Here is a 27,858-nt window from a genome sequence, read left to right on the forward strand (position 1 = left end):
CCATATCGGAATGTTTTGAAACACCACTCAGCAGCGTGTAAATAAAAAAGAATAATAATAGTTTACTCTTTTTCGTCTCTCTCTTCCTCTCTCCTCTTGCGGCTTGTTCCCTTAAGCAGCACAATTCCTCCTCCTCGCTGTTAGATTCACTTATATTCACTATACGTTTGCATGCTTTTCTGTTAGGTCAAATGCAGTCAAAAGATTGTTCCAAACAAGACAAATACTGCTTTCCACTTTGCGTTTTAACATAAATCATTATATTTCTATGTTCTGAGCTACACTTAGTATACAAAACATTTAGAACACCTGCTCTTTCCATGACAGGTAAATCTAGTTGAAAGCTAGGATCCCTTATTGATGTCACTTATTGAATCCACTTCAACCAGTGTAGATGAAGGGGAGAAGACAGGTTAAATAAGTATTTTTAAGCCTCGAGACAATTGAGACATGGATTGTGTATGTGTGCCATTCAGAGGGTGAATGGGCAAGACAACAGATTTAAGTCCCTTTAAACAGGGTATGGTAGTAGGTGCCAGGCGTATCGGTTTGAGTGTGTCACGAACTGCAACGCTGGTGGGTTTTTCATGGTCAACAGTTTCCTGTGTGTATTAAGAATGGTTCAACACCCAAAGGACATCCAGCCAACTGTGGGAAGCATTGGAGTCAACATGGGCCAGCATCCCTGCAGAACGCTTGACACCTTGTAGAGCCCATGCCCCAACGAATTGAGGCTTTTCTGAGGGCGAAAGGGGGTGCAACTTAATAATTGGAAGGTGTTTAGAATGTTTTGTAACCTCAATGTATAGTTTACATATCCAAGTCAAATCGCAATATTTGGTAGCAATTTGAAAAAAAGTATAGCAATTCAAATTTTTGCCCATATCATGCAGCCCTCACTGGCGTAACAAGTTCACCCCTAAACAACTACCAATAGATTTTTTGGAATATACAACCGTCCTGTATAGCCTACCTGAACCTGCATGACATGAGCCCACCTCACTCTACCAGATTGGATAGAAATACAGTCCACCCTCAAAACACTAGCTTACTAGGGATTGTTTCATCATGCAGTCTAGCCTCTTATCTTTAACTATATACCATTTAGCTACTACAAAGGTTTTTATAAAAATTACACTTAAAATAGCCTAACAATTAGGAAATGTTTTTTTTTTGCTTGAGGATCAATTCAGCCACTATGTATTGATTTGTCTGGCTATTAGGCTACACAAATGGGTTGCAGGTAAATTAAATAATATTCAGTTCAACTTTTTGACTGCATTTTTGTGTGCAAATGTTTTCACCACGGCCTGTCCAGTAGGCCAGTGGCTGCCCTACTTTACACAATTAACTCTGATCGATTTATCATTGGTGTTTCACAGGAGCAAGCTGATGCTGCTGCTGGAAGTCAGGCGACCCTGACAAGTCGGAAAGAGCTTAGTCATCACTCTGGGTCATACGGGGGCTCTGCGGATGACGAGCAGAGCCTCGGAGATGACGTTATCAAGGACTGTAATGGGAGAATCGTGCCCCGTCTGGCCATCGTTCCAGTGTCCTCTGAGTCGGAGGTCAGTGTGACGTCTCCTTGCTAATGTTTATCTTATCAGGTCAACGTTTATAGGTCAGAATGGGTCCACAGTGGTGGGAGTGCAGTTTGTTTTGTCTCATTCTTTTACAAATTCACATCAAACGCAGGTTGTTTTGGCTATTGTTCTTTGTTGTCTTGTATACACAACCCTTCTATCGTAAGAGTTCAGTGACACCTAACATGCTTACTAGACCATATGTATACGTGTGGTCATGTGGTCTGGTAAAACAAATTATATTTTTTAAATATCAAAACAAACTGAACCAATTATATTAATTTGGGGCCAGGTCGAAAACCGTTAAACATTTATGGCGAATTTAGCTAGCTTGCTTGCTGTTGCTCACTAATTTGTCCTGGGATATAAACATTGGGTTGTTATTTTACCTGAAATGCACAAGGTCCTCTACTTCGACAATTAATCCACAGATAAAACGGTCAACGGAATTCCTTTCTCGTCATCTCTCTTCCTTCCTGGCAACCAAATTTAAGGTGCATTGCTACAACCGAATGGAGTGTGGACCTCAGTTCATCTTTCAATCACCCACATGAGTATATGCTCCTAAAAACCAATGAGGAGATTTGGGAGGCAGGACTTGCAGCGCGTTGAGCGTCACAAATAGAACCAAGTTCTATTTTAGCGCCCGGCTACGCAGACGCTCGCTAATGCGCGCTAGTGGTGTGGGTGCAATGATTAAATAACATGTATGTGTACATTTATTTTGTAATGCTTGAGCACGCGGTGTAGACAGCATGTAAGATGTTTAGTGGCCAGTGATGGTGAGACTTCACACCCCCCCCCTCCCCCAGTCGGTTCCAGAGGACGAGCTCAAAGAGGACAGCATGTTCCATCTGGAGCAGCCAGGCCTGAAGAACAGATCGGCGAGTGCTGTTAGTGTTCTCACCACCGTCATGGAGGGTAAGAGAGCGACACAGTGATGGTCATGATGATGACGACAACAATGGTGAAAATGCTGATAATGATGACGATGATTCTTGAATGATAGTATTACCATTGTGATATCATCAACAATGACCATGATATCATTTTAATTCAGGATTTGTTTGGGAAGAGAGTAAAATGCAGCCCTGCATTGATAACTGTATTCTGAACAAAAATATAAACGCAACATGCAACAATTTAAAATATTTTGCTGAGTTACAGTTCATAAAAGGAAATGAGTCAATTGAAATAAATTCATTAGGCCCAAATCTATGGATTTCACATGACTAGGCAGGGGCGCCACCATGGATGGGCCTGGGAGAGAAGCCAATCAGAAAGAGTTTTTTCCCCATTAAAGGGGATGCCGCAGGTGAAGATGTGGAGGTCCTGTGCTAGCATGGTTACACGTGGTCTGCGGTTGTGAGGCCGGTTGGATGTCCTGCCAAATTCTCTAAAATGAAGTTGGAGTTTGTGGCTTATGGTTGACACATTAAAATTGAATTCTCTAGCAACAGCTCTGGTGAACATTCTGCAGTCATCATGACAATTGCACATTCCCTCAACTTGAGACATCTGTGGCATTGTGTTGTTTGACAAAACTGTACATTTTAGTGCAGCCTTTTATTGTCCCCAGCACAAGGTGCTGTTTACTCAGCTTCTTGATATGCCACACCTGTCAGGTGGATGAATTATCTTGACAAAGGATTGAATGCTCACTAACAGGAATGTGAACAAATTTGTGCACAAAATTTCAGAAATAATCGTTTTGTGTGTATGGAGAATTTCTGGGATCTTCTTTCAGCTCATGGAACATGGGATCAACATGTTGCGTTTATATTTTTGTTCAGTGTATTTTCAGAAAGAAATGTCCTTATAGATCCAGTCATAAAATAAATATTTGTTTTTGTCAACTTCAACTACTATCATATATATATACACTGCTCAAAAAAATAAAGGGAACACTTAAACAACACAATGTAACTCCAAGTCAATCACACTTCTGTGAAATCAAACTGTCCACTTAGGAAGCAACACTGATCGACAATAAATTTCACATGCTGTTGTGCAAATGGAATAGACAACAGGTGGAAATTTTAGGCAATTAGCAAGACACCCCCAATAAAGGAGTGGTTCTGCAGGTGGCAGCCACAGACCACATTCAGTTCCTATGCTTCCTGGCTGATGTTTTGGTCACTTTTGAATCCTGGCGTTGCTTTCACTCTAGTGGTAGCATGGGACGGAGTCTACAACCCACACAAGTGGCTCAAGTAGTGCAGCTCATCCAGGAAGGCACATCAATGCGACCTGTGGCAAGATGGTTTGCTGTGTCTGTCAGCGTAGTGTCCAGAGCATGGAGGCGCTACCAGGAGACAGGCCAGTACATCAGGAGATGTGGAGGAGGCCGTAGGAGGGCAACAACCCAGCAGCAGGACCGCTACCTCCGCCTTTGTGCAAGGAGGAGCAGGAGGAGCACTGCCAGAGCCCTGCAAAATGACCTCCAGCAGGCCACAAATGTGCATGTGTCTGCTCAAACGGTCAGAAACAGACTCCATGAGGGTGGTATGAGGGCCCGACGTCCACAGGTGGGGGTTGTGCTTTACAGCCCAACACCGTGCAGGACGTTTGGCATTTGCCAGAGAACACCAAGATTGGCAAATTTGCCACTGGCGCTATGTGCTCTTCACAGATGAAAGCAGGATCACATTGAGCAAGTGACAGACGTGACAGAGTCTGGAGATGCCGTGGAGAACGTTCTGCTGCCTGCAACATCCTCCAGCATGACCGGTTTGGCGGTGGGTCAGTCATGGTGTGGGGTGGCATTTCTTTGGGGGGCCGCACAGCCCTCCATGTGCTCGCCAGAGGTAGCCTGACTGCCATTAGTTACCGAGATGAGATCCTCAGACCCCTTGTGAGACCAAATGCTGGTGCGGTTGGCCCTGGGTTCCTCCTAATGCAAGACAATGCTAGACCTCAGGTGGCTGGAGTGTGTTAGCAGTTCCTGCAAGATGTGCTATGGACTGGCCCGCCCGTTCCCCAGACCTGAATCCAATTGAGCACATCTGTCTCGCTCCATCCACCAATGCCACGTTGCACCACAGACTGTCCAGGAGTTGGCGGATGCTTTAGTCCAGGTCTGGGAGGAGATCCCTCAGGAGACCATCCGCCACCTCATCAGGAGCATGCCCAGGCATGGTAGGGAGGTCATACAGGCACGTGGAGTCCACACACACTACTGAGCCTCATTTTGACTTGTTTTAAGGACATTACATCAAAGTTGGATCAGCCTGTAGTGTGGTTTTCCACTTTAATTTTGAGTGTCACTCCAAATCCAGACCTCCAAGGGTTGATAATTTTGATTTCCATTGATTAATTTTTGTGTGATTTTGTTGTCAGCACATTCAACTATATAAAGAAAAAAGTATTTAATAAGAATATATCATTCATTCAGATCTAGGATGTGTTATTTTAGTGTTCCCTTTATTTTTTGAGCAGTGTGTATATACATATATATGCCCTGAAATGTACTGTGTGTCATTGGTCTGTTTCTTGCCTGTGAGACAAACATAACCATCCACAGTAGGAGACAAGTCAAGTCCCTCAGGCAAGTTTAGAAATACACTAGGCTTAGTTGGGAGTGGATGCAGTCTTCGCTCTAATGTGAAGTGTAATTGCCTAGCTTATCATGGTGGTTGTAGACATGGCCTTCTGACCCCCCCCACCCCCCACCTCTCATTACAGTAGCATTGTCTGAAGTCTGTCACACACAGAGCAGCCAATCACATTGTGTGTGTGAGTGAGGGGGGAGAGAGCCCTGTTAATGTACAGTTGCATGCCCTCTTGGTGCTAAGCTTGAGCTATTTCAGCCTTCCAGGGCGGGCTGGCACCACGGGCTTGAATTCTGGTGTTACCCACCGTTGCATTTCATTTACTTGTTCTTTTTGTTTAGAACAGACAGATTGCCCATATTTGTACACATTTAACGACACATGAATGTCACCAATGCATGTTCTTAAAATCAAAGAGCGTTGAACTAGGGCAATGAATGACAAATGTCCCTTATTCTGTCAATCATCCACTCATCCCCTCCTGTCACTTTTTTAGAGCAGGACATTTTGCTCGAATGCCAGATCAATATTCTAGGGGTGTCTTAGTAGTCTTGGGTAACTTTGTTTCGTTGTCTTTTTTTTAACTTCATAACAATGGCAAGAGGGATGAATTGTAGAGTTTTCAGCCATAATTCCAAATCATATAAAAAATGTTTGTTTGTTATTTCCATTAAACGTTTCCATTATTTATGTTTCCATTAAACATTATTATTGAACTGGTCATCTAAACCTTCCCTCTCTTTCTAATAGAGCTGGAAGACGCCCAGAAGCCTTGTCCACCCGGCTGGTACAAGTTTGCCGACATCTTCCTGAAGTGGGACTGTTGCGTGCCCTGGGTATGGTTGAAGAAGTGGTTGCTCTTTATTGTGATGGACCCCTTCGTGGACCTAGGCATCACCATCTGCATCGTGCTCAACACCCTCTTCATGGCCATGGAGCACTACCCCATGAGCCCAGAGTTTGACCACATGCTCTCCGTGGGGAACCTGGTAACAACTTTTAAAGGGGTAGTTTAGAGGTAGATGTTAGGTGTGTAAAGCTAGCTGTATTGCTAGCTCAAACTTGCATTGCTACTCTCGCTTCCTTATTATAACTGCGTGACATATCATTTCAGGTGTCATGTTGTTCGCTTGAATCGGATATTACTTAGTCTTTTCTTGTGTTGATGAGAACATATCTTAACATCCGAGTTATGGTATTTGACATGATGTATCCAAATGACAACTTGTTTATATTTCTGATATGAATCCCCCTCTAGGTTTTCACTGGGATCTTCACAGCAGAGATGGTCTTCAAGCTTTGCGCCATGGATCCGTACTACTACTTCCAGGTCGGCTGGAACATTTTCGACAGTATCATTGTCACGTTCAGTCTGGTGGAGTTAGGTCTAGCCAATGTCCAAGGCCTGTCCGTTCTCAGGTCTTTCCGTTTGGTAAGACACACTGATTTCCAGTCAATTCATGTCTGTGAAATAGTATTCGTAGATTAACTTTATTGTACTCATTTAGTTTACAGGGACAATGTACAACAATGGAACTTGCATCAAGAGTACATCAAGCCATGAAAAATGCAATTTGTGTGTTGTCTGTCTGTTAATGTACTATGTGTTGGAGGCAGCTGCGTGTCTTCAAACTAGCCAAGTCGTGGCCCACGCTCAACATGCTGATCAAGATTATTGGCAACTCTGTGGGCGCTCTGGGCAACCTGACCTTGGTGCTGGCCATCATCGTCTTCATCTTCGCCGTGGTGGGCATGCAGCTCTTTGGCAAGAGCTACAAGGAATGCGTATGTAAGATTGCCACCGACTGCGAGTTGCCACGTTGGCACATGCACGACTTCTTCCACTCATTCCTCATCGTGTTTCGCATCCTGTGCGGGGAGTGGATCGAGACCATGTGGGACTGTATGGAGGTGGCCGGAGCCGGGATGTGCCTGGTGGTCTTCATGATGGTCATGGTCATCGGAAACCTGGTGGTGAGTGCAGCAGACACCCAACTGTAACCCTAATCCCTAAACCTAACCCTCATCCTTAAAGCTGCGGTAGTGGGAAATAGCACCACGGACGCCCCGCCAACATTCTTATTGTTTTTGTTACCGAGCTCAGGAGGGTCGCGGAACATGGTCCAAAAACATTTGCAGTGCATATTGTGCTCTTCTATTGCATGTGCAATGTCAGAGGGCGGAAAAGTTTGTTGTTTTCATAATATCACAAACGGGCGTAGCTGTTTCACCATAGAGTCGATGCCCACTCCCGTGTGGGAATCTAATTTGCGTGATAAATGAAATCCCCTTCAAAATCAGTCTGTTTATGCTAGAGATATCAGCGTCTCAACCCACTGTATCCGCCGATGTCGGCCTCCCGCATCTGCGGTGGAAGGTGGCAGAGCAACAGTGGTGTTTGTCAGACCAGGAAACGTTCCCGAAAAATTGGTTTTCATGGAAACGTCCACAGAGTACAAATGGTTTGGGCAAGAAACTGTTAGGACTCACTATGGAAAGGTGAGATGCTCTCAAATATGTACATATCAGTTGTTTTTGCTCTACGACGCTCAAGCTTCACAAGACTCGTCTGAAGGTAACCTAGTACCAGACTGAAAAATGTATGGAAGTGAATAGGGAACTTACACATGTATACGGGTAATACATGTGTTTTGTTTCCAGGGCTTACTTATATCTCTCAAATATAGGACAGACACTGTCTTATCTGGTTACGTAAAGACTATCCCTTTAATTAGGCTTGTATGGAAATATAAATAGATTCAATGTGAGGGCACAATAAATCTTTTAAGTATAGTGAACATTCTAGAGATCCTAGATAATGCCTCTCAACACACGCGGTCCCCAACTGTGAACATCTGTCACTACTGTCAACTTGTAAATCTCCGTAACAGTTATTCGAAATCTCTGCAGACCTAACGATTATAGTATTGTAATGCTCAGTCAATCCAGGAGATATTGTGCACACAGCTGATGGAGAGTCTATTTTTGGCCCCCTAGAGACACCAAGAACAGACACACTACATGGCCAAAAGTATGTGGGCACCCCTTCAAATTAGTGGATTTGGCTATATTCAGCCACACCTGTTGCTGACAGGTGTATGAAATAGAGCACACAGCCATGCAATCTCCATAGACAACCAGTAGAATGGACTTACTGAAGAGCTGTGACTTTCAACGTGGCACCGTCATAGGATGCCACCTTTCCAACAAGTCAGTTTGTCAAATTTTTGCCCTGCCTAGAGCTGCCCTGGTCAACTCTTAGTGCTGTTATTGTGAAGTGGAAGCGTCTAGGAGCAACAAAGGCTCAGCCGTGAACTGGTAGGCCACGCAAGCTCACAGAACAGGACCACCACGTAACGAGTAAAAATACATTTGACCTTTTGGAATTACTAATGAGGAGTTAATCAACAAACCATATAAGAGTAGGGAATATACAGTGGTTCTTCCTTTGAAAGTTTTGAGCTTATGCCGTGACCGTTTGTGGTAGATGGTTGGCGATTGTGGTAAATTGCATCATTCTGGCAACTATGGCTGACAGTTAAATAACGTGCCATAGAATTCTGCGGCGCTGTGCTGCAGTACGCTGCAACTTTTAAAGGAAGAACCACTGTACAATAAGAGGAGGCACTCCCATTTACAGTACAGTATTTGGAATTGTGTTTTCAACCTTTTCTGGGTTAGTTCTCCAGTCTTAGGGAAGGTGTGGCACAACTCTTGATTATGTGATGTTACAACATACCGTGTCATGTTTCAGAACACCTCAGGATGAATGTTTCAGTACACCTTAAATCTGTCCCAATACCTTCACAACCAAGTGTTTCAATACTTCAGTAAAGTTAAGGTCTCGTCTCCTTTAAGGTGGTGGCAGCTCAGTTGCCACTAGATTTAGTGTTAAAAAACACACTTTATTTTAACAGTGTAGTGTCTAAGTTACAGTATATGCTGTTGGTCTGGAAGACACAGCAGCCATAGGCAGCAGGGGACTTGGATGGGGATTGAGGGGGTGTGAGACACAAAAAAAGCCATGTTAGTGTTGGCGCGAGTACCCAGTGCTTTTGTTAGCTCGTCGGGATGAGAATAGCCATTTCCGCTTGATTCTATTAATAACCACCAGAGAGAGGAAATGCATTTGGCCTCACGCCGCAAATATTGTGCTTGTGTGGTCAGCTGCTAACAGCTAATCTGCATGTCCTTGTTCTGGAAGATGAGTAAAGACAGGGACAGGGCCTCCCATCTTGCACCCCATCATAGGTGGAGTGGATTGCCTTAGCCACCACTTGTGGTTCCATGCAATACCAAGGCATCTAAGCCAACCACTATCAGTAGTGTCCCTCTACGAATCCCGTAATCAGATTACACTATATTACAATATACCAGATCATTTCTATTAGGGCTGTCAAAAAATCCAGAATTTGCTCAAAGTGAGCTGTAGATTAGATTAATAATGCTCAAAGCACGGGCCTCCCGAGTGGCGCACTGGTCTGAGGCACTGCATCACAGTACTAGCTGTGCCACTAGAGATCTTGGTTCAAGTCCAGGCTCTATCGCAGCCGGCCGCGGCCGGGAGACCCAAGGGGCGGAGCACAATTGGCCCAGCGTAGTCCGGGTTAGTGGAGGGTTTGGCCGGCAGGCATGTTCTTGTCCCATCGCGCACTAGCTACTCCTGTGGTGGGCCGGGCGCAATGCACGCTGATATGGTCGTCAGGTTTACGGTGACAGTGTTTCCTCCGAGACATTGGTGCAGCGGGCTTCCAGGTTAAGCGGGCGTCCCGAGTCCATTACAGGAGTTGCAGCATTGGAACAAGAGTACCAATTGGATACCACGAAAAAGGGGTAAAACAATATAAAAAAAAAATCTCAAAGCGCATAAAAAGCAAAACAAACAAATAATTTACAATATTTTTTTTTCTAAAGTAACGGGAAGCATAATTAGGTACATTCATAAAGAACACATTTTTTTACCTCCAATGTAGGGTGTCCAATTAAAAGCTCATCTTTTGACCAATGGTCAAATAATATGTTAATTGTGTATGTAATTCTCTAAGAAAAACAATGGTCCAAAATTCATGTCTCAATCATAATCAAATTGATTTATAAAGCCCTTTTTACATCAGCCAATGTCAAAGTGCTGTACAGAAACCCAGCCTAAAACCCCAAACAGCAAGCAATGCAGATGTAGAAGCACGGTGGCTAGGAAAAATTCCTTAGAAAGGCCGGAACCTAGGAAGAAACCTAGAGAGGAACCAGGCTCTGAGGGGTGGCCAGTCCTCTTCTGGCTGTGCCGGTTGGAGATTATAACAGTACATGGCCAAGATGTTCAAATGTTCATAGATGACCAGCAGGGTCAGATAATAATAATGGTTGTAGAGGGTGCAACAGGTCAGCACCTGTGGACAGCAAGAAGTCATCAGGCCAGGTAGTTCTGAGGCATGGTCCTAGGGCTTCGATCCTTGGAGAGAGAGAAGGAGAAAGCGAGAGAATTAGAGGGAGCATACTTAAATTCACACAGGACACCAGATAAGACAGGAGAAATACTCCACATATAACAGACTGACCCTAGCCCCCCGACACAAACTATTGCAGCATAAATACTGGAGGTTGAGACAGGAGGCGTCGAGACACTGTGGCCCCGTCCGACGATACCTCTGGACAGGGTGAAACAGGCAGGATATAACCCCACCCACTTTGCCAAAGCACAGCCCCCACACCACTAGAGGGATATCTTCAACCACCAACTTACTACCCTGAGACAAGGCCGAGTATAGCCCACAAAGATCTCCCCCGCGGCACGAACCCGAGGGTGGCACCAACCCGGACAGGAAGATCACGTCATTGACTCAACCCACTCAAGTGACGCACCCATCCTAGGGACAGCATGGAAGAGCACCAGTAAGCCAGTGACTCAGCCCCCGTAATAGGGTTAGAGGCAGAGAATCCCAGTGGAGAGAGGGAATCTGTTCAAAAGTTATTGGAGTGTTAACCCTTGTGGGACAGTCAGAATTATGGTGATTAAATCAATGGAGGCCAGAGGAAAAAAGTGGTCAAAAAATGGAAATTTGAGTAATGTCAGCTAGGCTGGATTTTGAAAGAATTAAGGCTACTGGCTACCCGACATACTCACTTTCCCGATGAACTCATCTTTTCCTGTTGAATTCACAGGACATAAAACAATATATAGAGAGGTAAGACGGATATCGATTTTGAGACATGACATGTAGAATTTTAGTATACGTTTCTCATATTAATTAGAAAGTCCTGTTCTCTTTTGAAGATTTCTTACAAAAACAAGTGTACCTCTGTGAAATGGCAATGGAGCACTAAGTTTAATACAAGCTTTTTTATTTTCAAAGCCTCTTACATTTATTTCAACTTGTATCATGGTAATTTAGCTTTTTGTTAACCAGGTAAACAACTTTGAAGACGACCACCACAAAATGTAAAATCCTCAAAAGTTGTTGCTAGTAAACTGCACCTCCATGTCAACAGTGCTTGGTGCTTATTATGGGATAGACTAGATAAGTTATGAAATCTGACTTTTTGGATATAATGTTAGAGAAAGACCCCACTGAATTATTGAGGACATGAATAATCACATTTGCCTTGTTAAAATGTATTTTATAACATAAGAAAATGAAATTTAATCACAAGTTTGTTTTCAATACCTCTGGGTAGAGTTGGTAGACATCCTACTCGAGGTCAACTTGTTTTTGCATTGCATTGTAGATTTTATCTGTACAGATTATGTATTTGGGATGTTTTCAGACAATGCGATTAATCATAATTAAAATAATATTTATGCACTTAAATTACAAATAGTTTAGTTAAAATCCTTAAGAATCTAAGTAACATAATAAAAAAAATCCCCATCAAAATCCGTCAGTTTAAGGTAGAGATTTTCTTTTTTTTTTGCATCTCAATCCACCGCATCTGTGGTGGACGGTTGCCGAGCAACAGCGGTGTTTGTCAGACCATGAGACCACGGTCTTCTCACAAAAACATCTGTAGCGTCCGAACAGTTTGGCCTAGAGAAACTATTATGACCACTATGGAAAGGGGAGACTCATGAACACAATGGTGTTCTCCGCTTTTGTTCATTTGTTACCCATTCAAATTAATGGAAGCATGAAGGTAGTTTGGTGCCAACAAAAATAAGGGGTTAAATATGTGTCCGAATACAGGGGAGGTGCCCGAAAACTTGCCTGTTTTATAGAGTTTGCTAGAGGGCAAACCTTCCACGAGTGCCCTCTCTCCACCTCCATTACCTCAGAATGGGAGAATTCTGAACAGTTCTCTCACATGAAAACCAGTGATGAAGGCCCACTTTCCACATTACCTCTATAACTTACATAAGCCTTGTATGAGAGACACAGTCTGCCAAAACATATTGTTTGTGTTTTGATGCTGCATTGTACATGCACTAAAAAAAATATATATAAAAAAAATGTTTTCTCAACCCACTCTTAAAAACACAATTATTCAGATTGCAGAACCACTGTGGATGTTTCCACTTTGGATGTATCATAATACACATTGAGTTTACATTCAAACAACCACCAAACACCAGATCTCAGTTCACTTTCATTACATTTCGTGGTTTTACTGCACAATAATGGTGTTTTGGGTCATTCTATTTTAAGTCTATTTATTAATCGGTGGAGGAGGGGGGGGGGGGCTTCTATCTATTTAAGTCAAATGACTTGAGCCAGCAAACAGTGGTTCTGACCTTGGGTATCTGCTAAGACCCAGCTTAAGTGAGCCCCCTGGCACGGACGGAACAAACACGGACAGCTGAGCGGCGCACGGCGAGAGGGGCTCGGGGATCAGATCCAAGAGAGACGTCTGCAGAATGCATCACTAATTGATAGAGAAGGTAATCAAATGTCCCATCACATGAACACACGCTGTATGGAATATGGGGGAGGTTCCTTTTGAGTACAGTTGTGACTTACGAGCTCAATAACGGTAGGCCGCTCTGAGTGGCAGCCAACAATGTATATTATGGTTGGTCATCATCTCGATTTGAACTCTTTATTGTCTGCTCCCCTCCAGCCTGTTTCTCCCCCGATGTCTCTCCTATAAGCCCTGTATTTGCTCCAAGAGACTACTTCTACCATTCTCAGTCCAGTTTGCGCCCCCCCCAAGTCCTTTTTTTTCTTTGTGGTGTTATGTTAGCAACAAGTCAGCCCGTTGTCAGCCCTATGTCTCAACACACTTTGATTCCCTCCACAGCCCTATCCACCGCTACCGTAGCCCTTCATTTCTAGCCCTTTCGAGCCCCCTGTGCTGCTAACCCCCTTACGCCTTGTGTTTCTGCCCCTCTCAGCCCTTTCCCAGGGCCTCTGGCTGATTCACAGCTCCTTACAGAGGAATGAGAGAGATCAGCCTTGCCCAGTCCACCATGTAACCATGATCTACATCTTAATCTGAGAAATAAGAACCCAGATATGGTCTAACGGGGTTTAGACACTAAAGATAGCCACCTCCAGAAGAATCATAGGCAACATTATATTGTCACCACCGAACGACATCAACTTTATATGCGTTATGTATACGAGACGCCCAGGTGTATGATTAAACGGATTCACTTTATTTTACAGCACGAGGCTTGGTGCACACGTGTCTCACAAACGTTCGGTTTAGGAGGCACTTGAAAATAGTGTAAGTTTGCTTCTCTTCATTATCTCGGGACAACCACTTATCACAGTCCTTGTAAGCACATTTTCCTTAATAAAGTAGCTATTAAGTGCGAGTGTTAGTACATGAAAGGCAATCTTTTAAGAGGTAGGGTTTCAGATGTTTTCGGAAGATGGGCAGGGACTCTGCTGTTCTAGCTTCAGGGGGAAGCTGGTTCCACCATTGGGGTGCCAGGACAGAGAAGAGCTTGAACTGGACAGAGCGGGCAGCAAACCCCTGCATCTTATCCAGAACGATGCAGCCCACCTGGTCTTCAACCTTCCGAAATTCTACCATATCACCCCGCTACTTCTCACACTCCACTGGCTTCCAGTCGAAGCTCGCATCCACTACAAGACTGTGGTAGTTGCCTATTCAAAATAATACAAAAACACAACCATGAGGCTAAGCATTTCCGAATCGAAATGTACAACTATGACTTCCCATTGCAAAAGCATTTCACGTTTAGCACACAAAGTATCCGCTGACCTAAAGTTTAAATGCAACAAGTTATTTTCAAAGAGATGGATAACAGCAAGCTCCCTGCAATAAAAAAACACACTTCCATTCACCAGCTGATGATCATTTGAAAGTTATTCTTGAAAAGGGAGAAGCTAACAAATTAGCAACAACTTCCTCTTCAATAACACCTGCTGCAGCCACTGCAAACCTAGCCTACTAGACCGTGGATAAACTGGAAAACTACTGCTCGCTGTTGCGCAAGGACCTGTTGGCCTTTGAGAAGGCAAAAGTTTCCATACTTTTTTTGGTAGCCAATGGCTGACTTAGCTAGCTAGATTTATCTCCCCAGAGACCACTAAAGAAAAATCCTGATTGGATCTCTTTTTCTCTTCAGTGTTAACCCTTCTCAACAAAAACTGAATAGATTAAATCAGAACATCATTGAAAAGAATAAGGTAATTAGAGGTATTATTATAGGAGGCACTCAATGTTCCCCACTGGGTTTGGGTTAGTAATAATTTGTAGAGTGGCTCTATTCTCCCCCAGCATTCAGCATTTCACCATTCTTAATATCTAAAGAATCCATATGTTGTTCTGAAATATGAATGCAGAAATACTGGACATTTCAAACTCTTACTATGGTGATGATTTGACAAAATTACAATCATGGTCTTGAATTGGACTCACATTTTCCTGGTCTCAGCCTTGGCTTGGTCTCGGGCCCTTTGTCTCCCTCCTGGTCTCGGCCTTGGCTTGGTCTTGGGCCCTTTGTCTCCCTCCTGGTCTTGGCTTGGTCTCGGGCCCTTTGTCTCCCTCCTGGTCTCGGTCTTGACTCGTTCTCACCCCCTCCGGTCTTGGTCTTGACTCGGAATCGATTTGCTCCGGTCTTTGTCTTGAACCGGTCCCACTTTAGGTGGTCTCGAACACAACACTGGCGGAGAGCCTCCATGACACAGAGAAGAGCAGTCTCGGTTGAGTGACCCGTCTCGAAGCCTGACTGGTTATGGTCAAGAAGATCGTTCTGAGAGAAATAGCGAGAGAGTTAGTCAGCGACAGCACGCTCAAGTGTTTTGGAAAGAAAAGAAAGAAGGGAGTCGAGTGTTGATTTCTTGAGAAGGGGATCGACTGGCAATTTTGAAGTCCGAGGGGAAGCAGTCAATGGTCAGGGATGAGTTGATGAGGGATGTGAGGAATGGGAGAAGGTATCCATAGATGGTCTTGAGGAGGGAATGAGGTTGAGCGGGCAGGTTGTCGTGTGGTCAGACCTCCATAATCAAATCAAATTGTTTTATATAGCCCTTCGTACATCAGCTGATATCTCAAAGTGCTGTACAGAAACCCAGCCTAACACCCCAAACAGCAAGCAATGCAGGTGTAGAAGCACGGTGGCTAGGAACAACTCCCTGAAAGGCCAAAACCTAGGAAGAAACCTAGAGAGGAACCAGGCTATGTGGGGTGGCCAGTCCTCTTCTGGCTGTGCCGGTTGGAGATTATAACAGAACATGGCCAAGATGTTCAAATGTTCATAAAAGACCAGCATGGTCAAATACTAATAATCACAGGCAGAACAGTTGAAACTGGAGCAGCAGCATGGCCAGGTGGACTGGGGACAGCAAGGAGTCATCATGTCAGGTAGTCCTGAGGCATGGTCCTAGGGCTCAGGTCCTCCTCCTCCGAGAGAGAGAGAATTAGAGAGAGCATACTTAAATTCACACAGGACACCGGATAGGACAGGAGAATTACTCCAGATATAACAAACTGACCCCAGCCCCACCGACACAAACTACTGCAACATAAATACTGTAGGCTGAGACAGGAGGGGTCAGGAGACACTGTGGCCCCATCCGATGACACCTCCGGACAGGGCCAAACAGGAAGGATATAACCCCACCCACTTTGCCAAAGCACAGCCCCCACACCACTAGAGGGATATCTTCAACCACCAACTTACCATCCTGAGACAAGGCTGAGTATAGCCCACAAAGATCTCTGCCACGGCACAACCCAAGGGGGGCGCCAACCCAGACAGGAAGATCACATCAGTGACTCAACCCACTCAAGTGACGCACCCCTCCTAGGGACAGCATGAAAGAGAGCACCAGTAAGCCAGTGACTCAGCCCCTGTAATAGAGTTAGAGAATCCCAGTGTAAGGAGGGAACCCGTCCAGGCAGAGACAGCAAGGGCGGTTCGTTGCTCCAGAGCCTTTCCGTTCACCTTCACACTCCTGGGCCAGACTACACTCAATCATATGACCCACTGAAGAGATGAGTCTTCAGTAAAGACTTGAAGGTTAAGACCGAGTTTGCGTCTCTCACATGGGTAGGCAAACCATTCCATAAAAACGGAGCTCTATAGGAGAAAGCCCTGCCTCCAGCTGTTTGCTTAGAAATTCTAGGGACAATTAGGAGGCATGCGTCTTGTGACCGTAGCGTACGTGTAGGTATGTACGGCAGGACCAAATCAGAGAGATAGGTAGGAGCAAGCCCATATAATGCTTTGTAGGTTAGCAGTAAAACCTTGAAATCAGCCCTTGCCTTGACAGGAAGCCAGTGTAGGGAGGCTGGTACTGGAGTAATATGATCAAAATGTTTGGTTCTAGTCAGGATTCTAGCAGCCCTATTTAGCATTAACTGAAGTTTATTTAGTGCTTTATCCGGGTAGCCGGAAAGTAGAGCATTGCAGTAGTCTAACCTAGAAGTAACAAAAGCATGGATTAATTTTTCTGCATCATTTTTGGACAGAAAGTTTCAGATTTTTGCAATGATACGTAGGTGTAAAAAAAGCTGTCCTTGAAACAGTCTTGATATGTTCGTCAAAAGAGAGATCAGGTTCCAGAGTAACACCGAGGTCCTTCAGTTTTATTTGAGACGACTGTACAACCATTAAGATCAATTGTCAGATTCAACAGAAGATCTCTTTGTTTCTTGGGACCTAGAACAAGCATCTCTGTTTTGTCCGAGTTTAAAAGTAGAAAGTTTGCAGCCATCCACTTCCTTGTGTCTGAAAGACAGACTTCAAGCGAGGACAATTTTGGGTCTTCACCATGTTTCATTGAAATGTACAGCTGTGTATCATCCGCATAGCAGTAAAAGTTAACATTATGTTTTCGAATGACATCCCCAAGAGGTAAAATATATAGTGAAAACAATAGTGGTCCTAAAACGGAACCTTGAGGAACACCGAAATTTACAGTTGATTTGTCAGAGGACAAACCATTCACAGAGACAAACTGATATCTTTCCGACAGATAAGATCTAAACCAGGCCAGAACTTGTCCGTGTAGACCAATTTGGGTTTCCAATCTCTCCAAAAGAAAGTGGTGATCGATGGTATCAAAAGCAGCACTAAGGTCTAGGAGCACAAGGACAGATGCAGAGCCTCGGTCTGATGCCATTAAAAGGTCATTTACCACCTTCACAAGTGCAGTCTCAGTGCTATGATGGGGTCTGAAACCAGACTGAAGCATTTCGTATACATTGTTTGTCTTCAGGAAGGCAGTGAGTTGCTGCGCAACAGCCTTTTCCAAAAAATTTGAGAGGAATGGAAGATTCGATATAGGATTATGAGGAAAAACATTAAGACCCACAACATTTATTCCATGGGACAAAACTAGGCAGAGTATGACTGTGACGGTGAGTAGGTCCAGAGACATGTTGGACAAAACCCACTGAGTCGATGATGGCTCAAAAGCCTTTTGGAGTGGGTCTGTGGACTTTTCCATGTGAATATTAAAGTCACCAAAGATTAGAATATTATCTGCTATGACTACAAGGTCCGATAAGAATTCAGTGAACTCAATGAGGAACGCTGTATATGGCCCAGGAGGCCTGTAAACAGTAGCGATAAAAAGTGATTTTATTAGTTGCAGGATTTTATCTGAAGAGAGAGGGGAGAAAGAGGTCAAGGCATTGGGTAGTTCTATGTGAGTGGGACCAGTGGAGTCAGTAGGCTGATTTAATGAGTAGACGTTGTCAACCTTCTTTTCAAAGTGGTTGACAAGGTCATCCGCAGAGAGGGAGCAGTGAGGGGGATGGAAGATTAAGGAGGGAGGAAAAGGTAGAAAATAGTTTCCTAGGGTTAGAGGCAGAAGCCTGAAATTTAGTTAGTTTTCCTCAATTTTTTGCTCAGCTGCCTGTAAGCTCGCAGTAAGTCACTAAGCCATGAAGCAGAATAGAATAGATGTGTCTTTTGGCTGTCTTTTAATTCTCCCAGGACACCTCCCTTAAACGCACAAGGCTTGGAGTAGCTGGGAGTAAAGTAGGATCAGATTCCCCACACTGCCCTGTCAGACACCTTCTCTCTAACTTTCAAAGAGAACTGCCACCTCTACCTCCCTGTAGGTGCTGAACCTCTTCCTGGCCTTGCTGCTCAGCTCATTCAGTGGAGACAACCTGTCCAGTGATGACGACGGTGAGATGAACAACCTCCAGATCGCCATCGGCAGGATCAACTGGGGCATCGACTGGGTGAAAGCCTCTGTCCGCCACATGGTCCTGCAGCTACTGGGCAAAAAGGCCACCGGGGACAAGGAAGGGGGTGAGGGGATCGAAGGAAACCCCGAAAAGGAGACCTTTGCACTAAACCACTTAGACATGTGCCAGGATTCCAAGATGGCCGACGGGATGGCCAACTGTGTGGACGGGCTTCAGGCAGACGGCGAGATGAGCCTCAATGTGCCCATTGCCCAGGGGGAGACGGACTTTGAGAACGATGATGACTACAGTGGGTCTTTTACATCAGATGAAGAAAATGGACAAGGTGATCACTTGAAGGTACAGTATGATGGCAAACTGAAGACGATAATTGTACTCTGCTTTATCTATGAACTAATAATTATCAGTTAATAAACTACTTATAAACCCTTCAGAAATCTTTCAAGTATACCATGTAAAGTGTTACCTGGATATTTAAGCAAACAAGTATAAGAATCAGGACAAATCTCACTTGGTGGTTCTTTTCAATCCGAGTTCACAATCCTACATGAGTTAGATTTCTCCTCTCTCTCCTATCCTGAAGTTGTGGCTGACATTTTGTCTCAGCCACTCAGTCTCTCTCCTCCCCATCCGTAGTTGTTGGGTGCAGTGGGTGACGAGTCCTCGGTGTGCAGCACGGTGGACTATGTACCTGAACCAGAGCCTGTGGAAGAGGAGGAAGAGGAGGAGCCAGAGCCAGAGGAACCAGAAGCTTGCTTCACTGATGGTACACAGGAAATACTGTCCCCTGCTTAAATATATCTGGGTTGGGTTTCCTGATTTTCATGGTCTTTACAATGTATTGTTACTAAATTACAAAAATGCAACACTAATTTCAAGTGTTTGATGTCTAATATACCTGTAAACTTTGTCCCATATCACACAAATTGGCACATCAGCAGAGTAAGGTCGGACCATAGAGTTTGGAGTCACATCTTAATAATGTCAGTAAAGTGATTGCCATGATTTGTCACATCTTTTTTTTCTTCTATTTGCGTGATTGTCCAACTTGCTCAGGACCTGGCTAGACTGTAGGCTATGCTACACAGACAGCACCTCGGGAGGCAAGTGAAACAGTCCAAATGAGGCGTACAAAAACACCATGTTGGCATTTCTCTCTCTCTCTCTCGCCCTCTCGCTCCAGGCTGTATCGCGCGATGGCCGTGTCTGACATTTGACGTCTCTCAGGGCAGAGGCAAGAAGTGGTGGAACCTCCGCAGGACCTGTTTCACCATCGTGGAACACGACTACTTTGAGACCTTCATAGTCTTCATGATCCTCCTAAGCAGTGGAGCTCTGGTGAGTGAGTCCCTGGTCGTTGACCTATTTACAGTTGATACTCCATTACCGAGCTATTTGACTTTTGTCCTAATGACCTTGGCTCACCTGATGAATAAAATATATTCAGAAAGTGTTAATTCATCATTTTTTCCTTCTGTTTATAACATTCTCTGGGAAGGCCACTGGTTAAATTGAGATCCATTTTCTTTGGCTCACTTCTGATAGGCTTTTGAGGATATTTACATTGAGAGGAGAAGAACTATCAAAATCATCCTGGAGTATGCAGACAAAGTCTTCACCTATGTCTTTATCATTGAGATGCTCTTAAAATGGGTGGCGTACGGCTTCAAGACCTACTTCACCAACGCTTGGTGTTGGCTGGACTTCCTAATTGTGGATGTGAGTTTCCATTGAATTGTTTTTGTAGTGATATTTACACAGAATGAAACGTGGGTTAAGCAATGTTACAACTATTATCACTGTTGTGGGCGAGCTCCATAATACATCTACGTGAAAATCAAGGAAGACATGAAATTTGGGTTACCTTGTATTCTCCGCAAGTAATAGATTTTTTTTTGTTATCCTGCTTGGCAGAAAATACAAGACCTTAAATTTGTAAAGTTTTGGTCATTCGTACAAGCATCTAACGAGATGTTGGGTGACTACAATGACGTTACAATCCTGCCTCAGGTTTCCTTAGTCACTTTAGGAGCTAACTGGATGGGCTACTCTGAACTTGGACCAATCAAGTCTCTTAGAACACTCAGGGCTCTAAGGCCACTTCGAGCCCTGTCAAGATTTGAGGGAATGAGGGTGAGTAACTGTTTCAAACCTATTAGTACAACACTTAAATATCCACGCAGAGAAAGACACACCGACAGAAATGCTGATACAGACAATCCTAAACGCATACACACACTGACAGTGACACGTCTCTGACAGTGACGTCTTGTGACAGAATTGACTGTGGTTAGCTATGACTATTGCGAAGGAGGTGATGTAAATGGTCATGACTGACTGTTAGGATGTAGGTGGTGTTAGGGGTCATCACTGACTATTGTGACGGAGGTGACTACTTGTGACAAGTGTATTATTCTCATGACTTACTACTGTGAGTTAGCTGGCGTTAGTGGTCGTGACTGACTATTTTGACTGCAGGGAGCATGTCTTACTATTGGGACCAAGGTGACTGCAGTGGTCATAAATTACTATTGTGACCGAGGTGATGTTAGTGGTCATCATGACTGACTATTGTGACGAAGGTGGTGTTTGCTGTCTTGACTGACTATTTTGACTTACTGCTGTCTTGACTGAGCATGACTTACTGTTGGGCGGCGGTGACTGCAGTGGTCATGGCTGACTATTGTAACGGAGGTGACTTTAATGGTTTTGACTGCACTGTGTCCTGTCTATGGGAGGAAGGTGGTGGTAAACGCTCTTGTCGGCGCCATCCCCTCCATCTTCAACGTGCTGCTGGTGTGCCTCATCTTCTGGCTCATCTTCAGCATCATGGGGGTCAACCTGTTTGCCGGAAAGTTCTACCGCTGCATCAACACCACCACGGAGGAGCTGTTCCCCATCACCGAGGTCAACAACAGGAGCGACTGCCTTGCCCTGCAGCACGCCACCCAGGAAGCCCGCTGGGTCAACGTCAAAGTCAACTACGACAACGTGGGCTTGGGCTACCTCTCTCTGCTGCAAGTGGTGAGGGCCAGGGTTTCTGCGATGCATGGGTGCTGTGCGCTGGCTCTCAAGCTGTGGCCCAATCCTCCTCCCGGAGAGCTACCCTTCCTCCTGGCTTTTGCTCCAACCCTACTCTAGCACACCTGATTCAACTAATTAGCTGCTCACCAGGAACTCGATTAACTCAATCAAGTGTGTAACAACAGGTTTGGAGCAAATGCCTGCATACCCAGTAGCTCTGAAGGAAGAGACTTGGTCACCCCCTGGTCTACTAAAGTATTTAATATTGTTTCCTTCTCTGAGGGTGTTGGTGTACTCAAAAGTATCTGAAAAAAAGTGCCCTATCTCTCTACAGGCCACATTTAAAGGCTGGATGGACATCATGTATGCTGCCGTGGACTCTCGAGAAGTAGGTACTTATAGAAATATAAGATACTGTAATATAAACATTTGGTTTGGGGAGAAATTACCACAGAATACAAAAGTCATAGCATTATTGAGTAAGCCATTGAAAAGTGTGTATATATGCTTTATAAATGATCATAAATGTGATTAATGCTTGTGAATTGTAATGCTTCAAAATGCTTTTATTAAAAGTGTATAGTTATACACAGTCAGATATTATTCATGCTTATTCAGGAAAGTCATTTCAAAGTGTTACCGGACACATTGGTGGCAGTTGAATTGTTGTAAGTAAATAGTTTTTTCGTTTGTTTGACGAGCGAAACTATTTATGGTCCCCTAGGTGGAGGAGCAGCCCTCATATGAGATCAACCTCTACATGTACATCTACTTTGTCATCTTCATCATCTTCGGCTCCTTCTTCACCCTCAATCTTTTCATTGGTGTCATTATTGACAATTTCAACCAGCAAAAGAAAAAGATAAGCACCATCTCTTTTTTATTTATTTTTTTACGATTAAATAAAGTGATTAAAAGATGATAGATATATAGTTGGATATAGAATTCCCCAACAACTGGATGAGTCGCCATTTTGTAAAGGTTCGGAAATGACCCAACCATTATGTAGAAATGTTGAATATAATAGTAAACTACATTCATATTATGTGAATAAAGGCAACAGGCCGTGTACGTCTCTGGAGGAATCTAGTCAAGGTAGCGAGCCTTACATCACCTCTCAGTAGGAAAATAATGAACATGTCTAACTTGCGCCGTTATGCAATTATTAAGAGACGAGATACAAATAGCTTCTTCTAGCATTCATTTATTGAGGCAAGCACATCAGAGATGTCAATGTGGTACCCAAGCATATGCTATGTGTATAGTGTAAATAACAACTACCAATAGACCCACTAAATTATAAGCGTGTAGTTAATCAAATAATTGCTCTGTAAAACGAGGAATGCATTTACTCAATTCAACTAATATAATTTATTAGTCCCGAAATAATTAACACTCAAACAATTAGTGTACATTAATAAAACATGATTTTTTTGCAAATGTATTCAAAATAAGTATTCAGACCCTTTACTCACTACTTTGTTGAAGCACCTTTGGCAGTGATTGCAGCCTCAAGTCTTCTTGGGTATGATGCTACAAGCTTGACACATCTGTATTTGAGGAGTTTCTCCCATTCTTCTCTGCAGATTTTCTCAAGCTCTGTCAGGTTGGATGGGGAACGTCGCTGCACAGCTATTTTCTCTCCAGAGATGTTTGATCTTGTTCAAGTTCGGGCTCTTGGGCCACTCATGGACATTTAGACACGTGTCCCGAAACCACTCCTGCGTTGCCTTGGCTGTGTGCTTAGGGTCATTGTCCTGTTGGAAGGTGAACCTTCAACCCAGTCGGAGGTCCTGAGCTCTCTGGAGTAGGTGTTCATCAAGGATCTCTCTGTACTTTGCTCCATTCATCTTTCCCTCAATCCTGACTAGTCTCCCAGTCCCTGCCGCTGAAAAACATTGGCACAGCATGATGCTGCCACCGCCATGCTTCACCGTAGGGATGATGCCAGCTTTCCTCCAGACGTGACCCTTGGCATTCAAGCCAAGGAGTTCAATATGGGTTTCATCAGACAGGGGAATCTTGTTTCTCATGGTCTTGAGAGTCTGTAGGTGCCTTTTGGCAAGCTCCAAGCGGGCTGTCATGTGCCTTTTACTGAGGAGTGTCTTTTGTCTGTCCACTCTACCATAAAGGCCTGATTGGTGGAGTACTGCAGAGATGGTTGTCCATCTGGAAGGTTCCCATCTCCACAGAGGAATTCTGGAGCTCTGTCAGAGTGACCATCGGGTTCTTGGTCACCTCACTGACCAACGCCCTTCTCCCCCGATTGCTCAGTTTGGCAGGGCGGTCAGCTCTAGGAAGAGTCTTGATGGTTCCAAACTTCTTCCATTTAAGAATGATGGGGGCCACTGTGTTATTGGTGACCTTCAAATGCTGCAGAAATGTTTTGGTACCCTTACCCAGATCTGTGCCTCGACACAATCCTGTCTTGGAGCTTTACAGACAATTCCTTCGAAGTCGTGGCTTGGTTTTTGCTCTGATGTGCACTGTCAACTGTGGGACCTTATATAGACAGATGTGTGCCTATCCAAATCATGTCCAATCAATTGAATTTACCACAGGTGGACTCCAATCAAGTTGTAGAAACATCTCAAGGATGATCAATTGAAACAGGATGCACCTGAGCTCAATTTCAAGTATCATTGCAAAGGGTCTGAATAGTTATGTAAATAAGGTATTTCTGTTTTATATTTTTAATAAATGTGCTACATTGTCTAAAACTGTTTTCGCTTTGTCATTATGGGGTATTATTTGATGAGGATTTTAGATTAAGGCTGTAACGTAACAAAATGTGGAAAACGTCAAAGGGTCTGAATACTTTCTGAATGCACTGTATACTGTACAGATACTCTTCAAGAATCAAACTGTATATATAACTATTTTAAAAGTCCAAAAATTGATGTACCAATCGCAGATTGACTACAAATTAAAAAAAATCTAGATTGAATATATATACAGTTTTAATTCATTTTGATATATACCTGTATACATGTAAATGCCCAGAATAATTGTTGATTTGATTTTGATCCTGCACTTTGGTGACGACATCTTTATGACAGAGGAGCAGAAGAAATATCATGAAGCCATGAAGAAACTTGGCTCGAAGAAGCCAGTGAAGCCTATCCCAAGGCCTACGGTATGCAACACATAAATGGTATTCGGTTATAGCCACACTCTTATGCTACTCTCTAGTATTACGATTTATTACATCTTTCTAATCCAAGACTACATTTACTCTACATAAGCACCTTCAATAAATAAATAGCTGATTATAGGGATTACATCATTTGATCAATGATCTTTTGTGTTGAAAGTGTATTTTTTATGTGTAGAATTTCAATGTCAATCTTTTGACCAGTAATTGTGTGATACATTTCATGTACAACTAATAATTCAATTATGTTATGGGGCTAGAGTCTGCAGGTCCTGCTCTGAGTATACCACATACACAGTGACATTAAAATGCATGACTTTGCCATGACATCATCGTTGACCCACCTTAACCTGTTCTACACAACATTGGCTTTAACACACCTAATGAAATTTGTGTTTGTCTCCCTCACTCTCTCTTTCATGTGACCCTCGGGCCCCTACAGAACATGATTCAAGGCGCTGTGTTTGACTTCATCACTCAGCAGTTCTTTGACATCTTCATCATGGTCCTCATCTGCCTCAACATGGTCACCATGATGGTGGAGACGGACGACCAAAGCGCGGAGAAGGAAAATGTCCTTTACAAGATCAACCTGGCCTTCATCGTCGTTTTCACCGGAGAGTGTCTGCTCAAGATGTTTGCCCTTCGCCATTACTTCTTCACCATCGGATGGAATATTTTTGATTTTGTCGTGGTCATCCTGTCCGTCGCGGGTATGTACCTCAATATTCTTTACACTGTATACCTGATTGTATACTGTACATAGGATAAGTCATAGACAAGTTACTACAGGGTTGGGGTCAATTCCATTGAAAATCAAGTTGATTCAGAAAGTAAACCAAACTCCAATTGAAAAATGCCACACTGAAAAGCATTGAAGATTAGTTATTTCGACAGTAGATGGAGAGGTGTGATTGGTCATTAACCATTGTTTATCTAATTTCCCTTCAGGTATAATGCTGTCGGACATCATAGAGAAGTACTTTGTGTCACCCACCTTGTTCAGGGTCATCAGGCTGGCTAGGATAGGCAGGGTCCTGCGTCTCATCAAAGGTGCCAAGGGCATTCGGACGCTGTTATTTGCGTTGATGATGTCACTCCCTGCCCTGTTCAACATCGGCCTCCTGCTCTTCCTCATCATGTTCATCTTCTCTATATTCGGCATGTCCAACTTTGCCTACGTCAAAAAACAGGCGGGCATCGACGACATCTTCAATTTCCAGACGTTCGGCAGCAGTATTATCTGCCTGTTTGAGATCACCACCTCTGCGGGTTGGGATGGTCTTCTGCTGCCAATTCTAAACAGCGGTCCTCCAGACTGCGACCCAGACATTGAGAACCCGGGCTCGGACGTTCGGGGCAACTGCGGCAACCCAGGCATGGGTATCATGTTCTTTTGCAGTTACATCATCATGTCCTTCCTGGTGGTGGTCAACATGTACATCGCCATCATCCTAGAGAACTTCAACACGGCCCAAGAGGAGAGTGGGGACCTGCTGTGCGAGGATGACTTTGTGATGTTCGAAGAGACCTGGGAGAAGTTCGACCTTGAGGGCACGCAGTTCATCGAATATGCCAAGCTGTCAGAGTTTTGCGACACCCTGCAGGAACCCCTGCGTATCGCCAAGCCCAACCGGATCAAGCTGATCTCGATGGACCTGCCCCTGGTCACGGGCGATAAGATTCACTGCCTGGACATCCTGCTGGCCGTCACCCAGGAGGTGCTGGGCGAAGGGGTGGAGATGACGGCCATGAAGGTGAGCATCGAGGCCAAGTTCAACATGAACAACCCCACGACAGACTCCTACGAGCCCATCACCACCACGCTGCGGCGCAAGGAGGAGGAGGCAGCAGCCGTGATCATCCAGCGGGCTTACCGCAAGCACCTTCTCAAGCGCTCCATCCTGCATGCCTCCTTCATGCGCCGCTCCAAGAGGCAGATAAGGCGGGTGGAGAATGAGGAGCCCCCGGAGACGGAGGGACTTCTGGTGCGAAAGATGAATGTGCTCTATGGGAGCGACCTGGACCTTGCCGCAGAGATGGAATTGGCTGGGTTGCGAGCGCAACCCATATCGGTCCCTCTGGTGTCCAATCGGCCATCGGACCTCCCCAAGCAAACCCAGACCACCAGGCCGGAGCCTGGCAGACCACTCCTCTTGGTGGTCCCCGTTGAGGTCACCAGTGAGGTGGTGTTACACTCAGCCCCTGTGACGTCTGATCCGCCATTGGACCTCCCCGGGCAAACACAACCATCGGGGTCGGAGCCCACAGGGCTGGAACCTACCTGGCCGGAGCCTGCTGGGCCAAACCTCTTGGTGGTCCCCGTAGAGGTCACCCCCTATTTGTGTAGCCGTGAGTCAATAGACATCCTGCGAGAGTCGATTGTATAACAAAAAGCACTTGAGGGAATTCACCATGGTCTTCCTATTGTATTTTTCACCAATTTGGCGAGTAATTTTATGTGTTGGGAGTGTCGCCAATTTAGTTGACGCTTCCACATAGCACTACTATGAAGTGATTACAAGTAGCTGATGGTTTAGGTATAATAATTAAAGTCAAGTTTATTGATTGGAATAGGGGGTCTCGTTTTCTATTTTTGTAAGGCCATTTCTAGAATTGATCTATATTTGACCACTGGACAGTTAGATAACTCTGTATACTATTTTATACCTACAAACAATTCACAATCTCACAAAATATAAAATGTTTGATAATTAGTATCCATACATATCCCATAGGAATTGGGCATGTTTTTGACAGTGAACATTACCCACATCTAATTGTTTTGAAGGAATGCCTAAATGTCTTTATTGCCATAAAACATTTCATACTCGGATCATGCCTTATTTTGACATTTTGGAATCACCTTATTTTTTTGGGGGGAAATCACCCAGATTCACCTGTGCCTACTCCAGTATGCCAAAGTGGAATTATGTTTTTCAATTTTTTAAATTATTTTTTATTTATTTTTACAAAT

At 44.2% G+C, this 27,858-nt stretch overlaps 1 protein-coding gene across 1 annotated transcript in view; it reads left to right on the top strand.

Annotated features, from left to right (window-relative positions):
* Window positions 1–27,271, top strand: part of scn4aa (sodium channel, voltage-gated, type IV, alpha, a) — a 39,295-nt gene extending 12,024 nt beyond the window's left edge. The window contains exons 10-25 of the mRNA XM_064993548.1: window positions 1,383–1,568; window positions 2,396–2,504; window positions 5,885–6,123; window positions 6,393–6,566; window positions 6,752–7,108; window positions 18,611–19,075; window positions 19,340–19,469; window positions 19,887–20,041; window positions 20,249–20,422; window positions 20,714–20,836; window positions 21,446–21,727; window positions 22,062–22,115; window positions 22,452–22,589; window positions 24,762–24,863; window positions 25,324–25,594; window positions 25,833–27,271. Coding sequence (XP_064849620.1) covers window positions 1,383–1,568; window positions 2,396–2,504; window positions 5,885–6,123; window positions 6,393–6,566; window positions 6,752–7,108; window positions 18,611–19,075; window positions 19,340–19,469; window positions 19,887–20,041; window positions 20,249–20,422; window positions 20,714–20,836; window positions 21,446–21,727; window positions 22,062–22,115; window positions 22,452–22,589; window positions 24,762–24,863; window positions 25,324–25,594; window positions 25,833–27,271 — 4,398 coding nt within the window. The remainder of the gene's footprint in view (window positions 1–1,382; window positions 1,569–2,395; window positions 2,505–5,884; window positions 6,124–6,392; window positions 6,567–6,751; window positions 7,109–18,610; window positions 19,076–19,339; window positions 19,470–19,886; window positions 20,042–20,248; window positions 20,423–20,713; window positions 20,837–21,445; window positions 21,728–22,061; window positions 22,116–22,451; window positions 22,590–24,761; window positions 24,864–25,323; window positions 25,595–25,832) is intronic.
* The last annotated feature ends 587 nt before the right edge of the window (window positions 27,272–27,858 follow it).

Source organism: Oncorhynchus masou, chromosome 18 (genome assembly GCF_036934945.1).
Source record: "Oncorhynchus masou masou isolate Uvic2021 chromosome 18, UVic_Omas_1.1, whole genome shotgun sequence".
In the NCBI taxonomy this organism is placed as follows: Eukaryota; Metazoa; Chordata; class Actinopteri; order Salmoniformes; family Salmonidae; genus Oncorhynchus; species Oncorhynchus masou.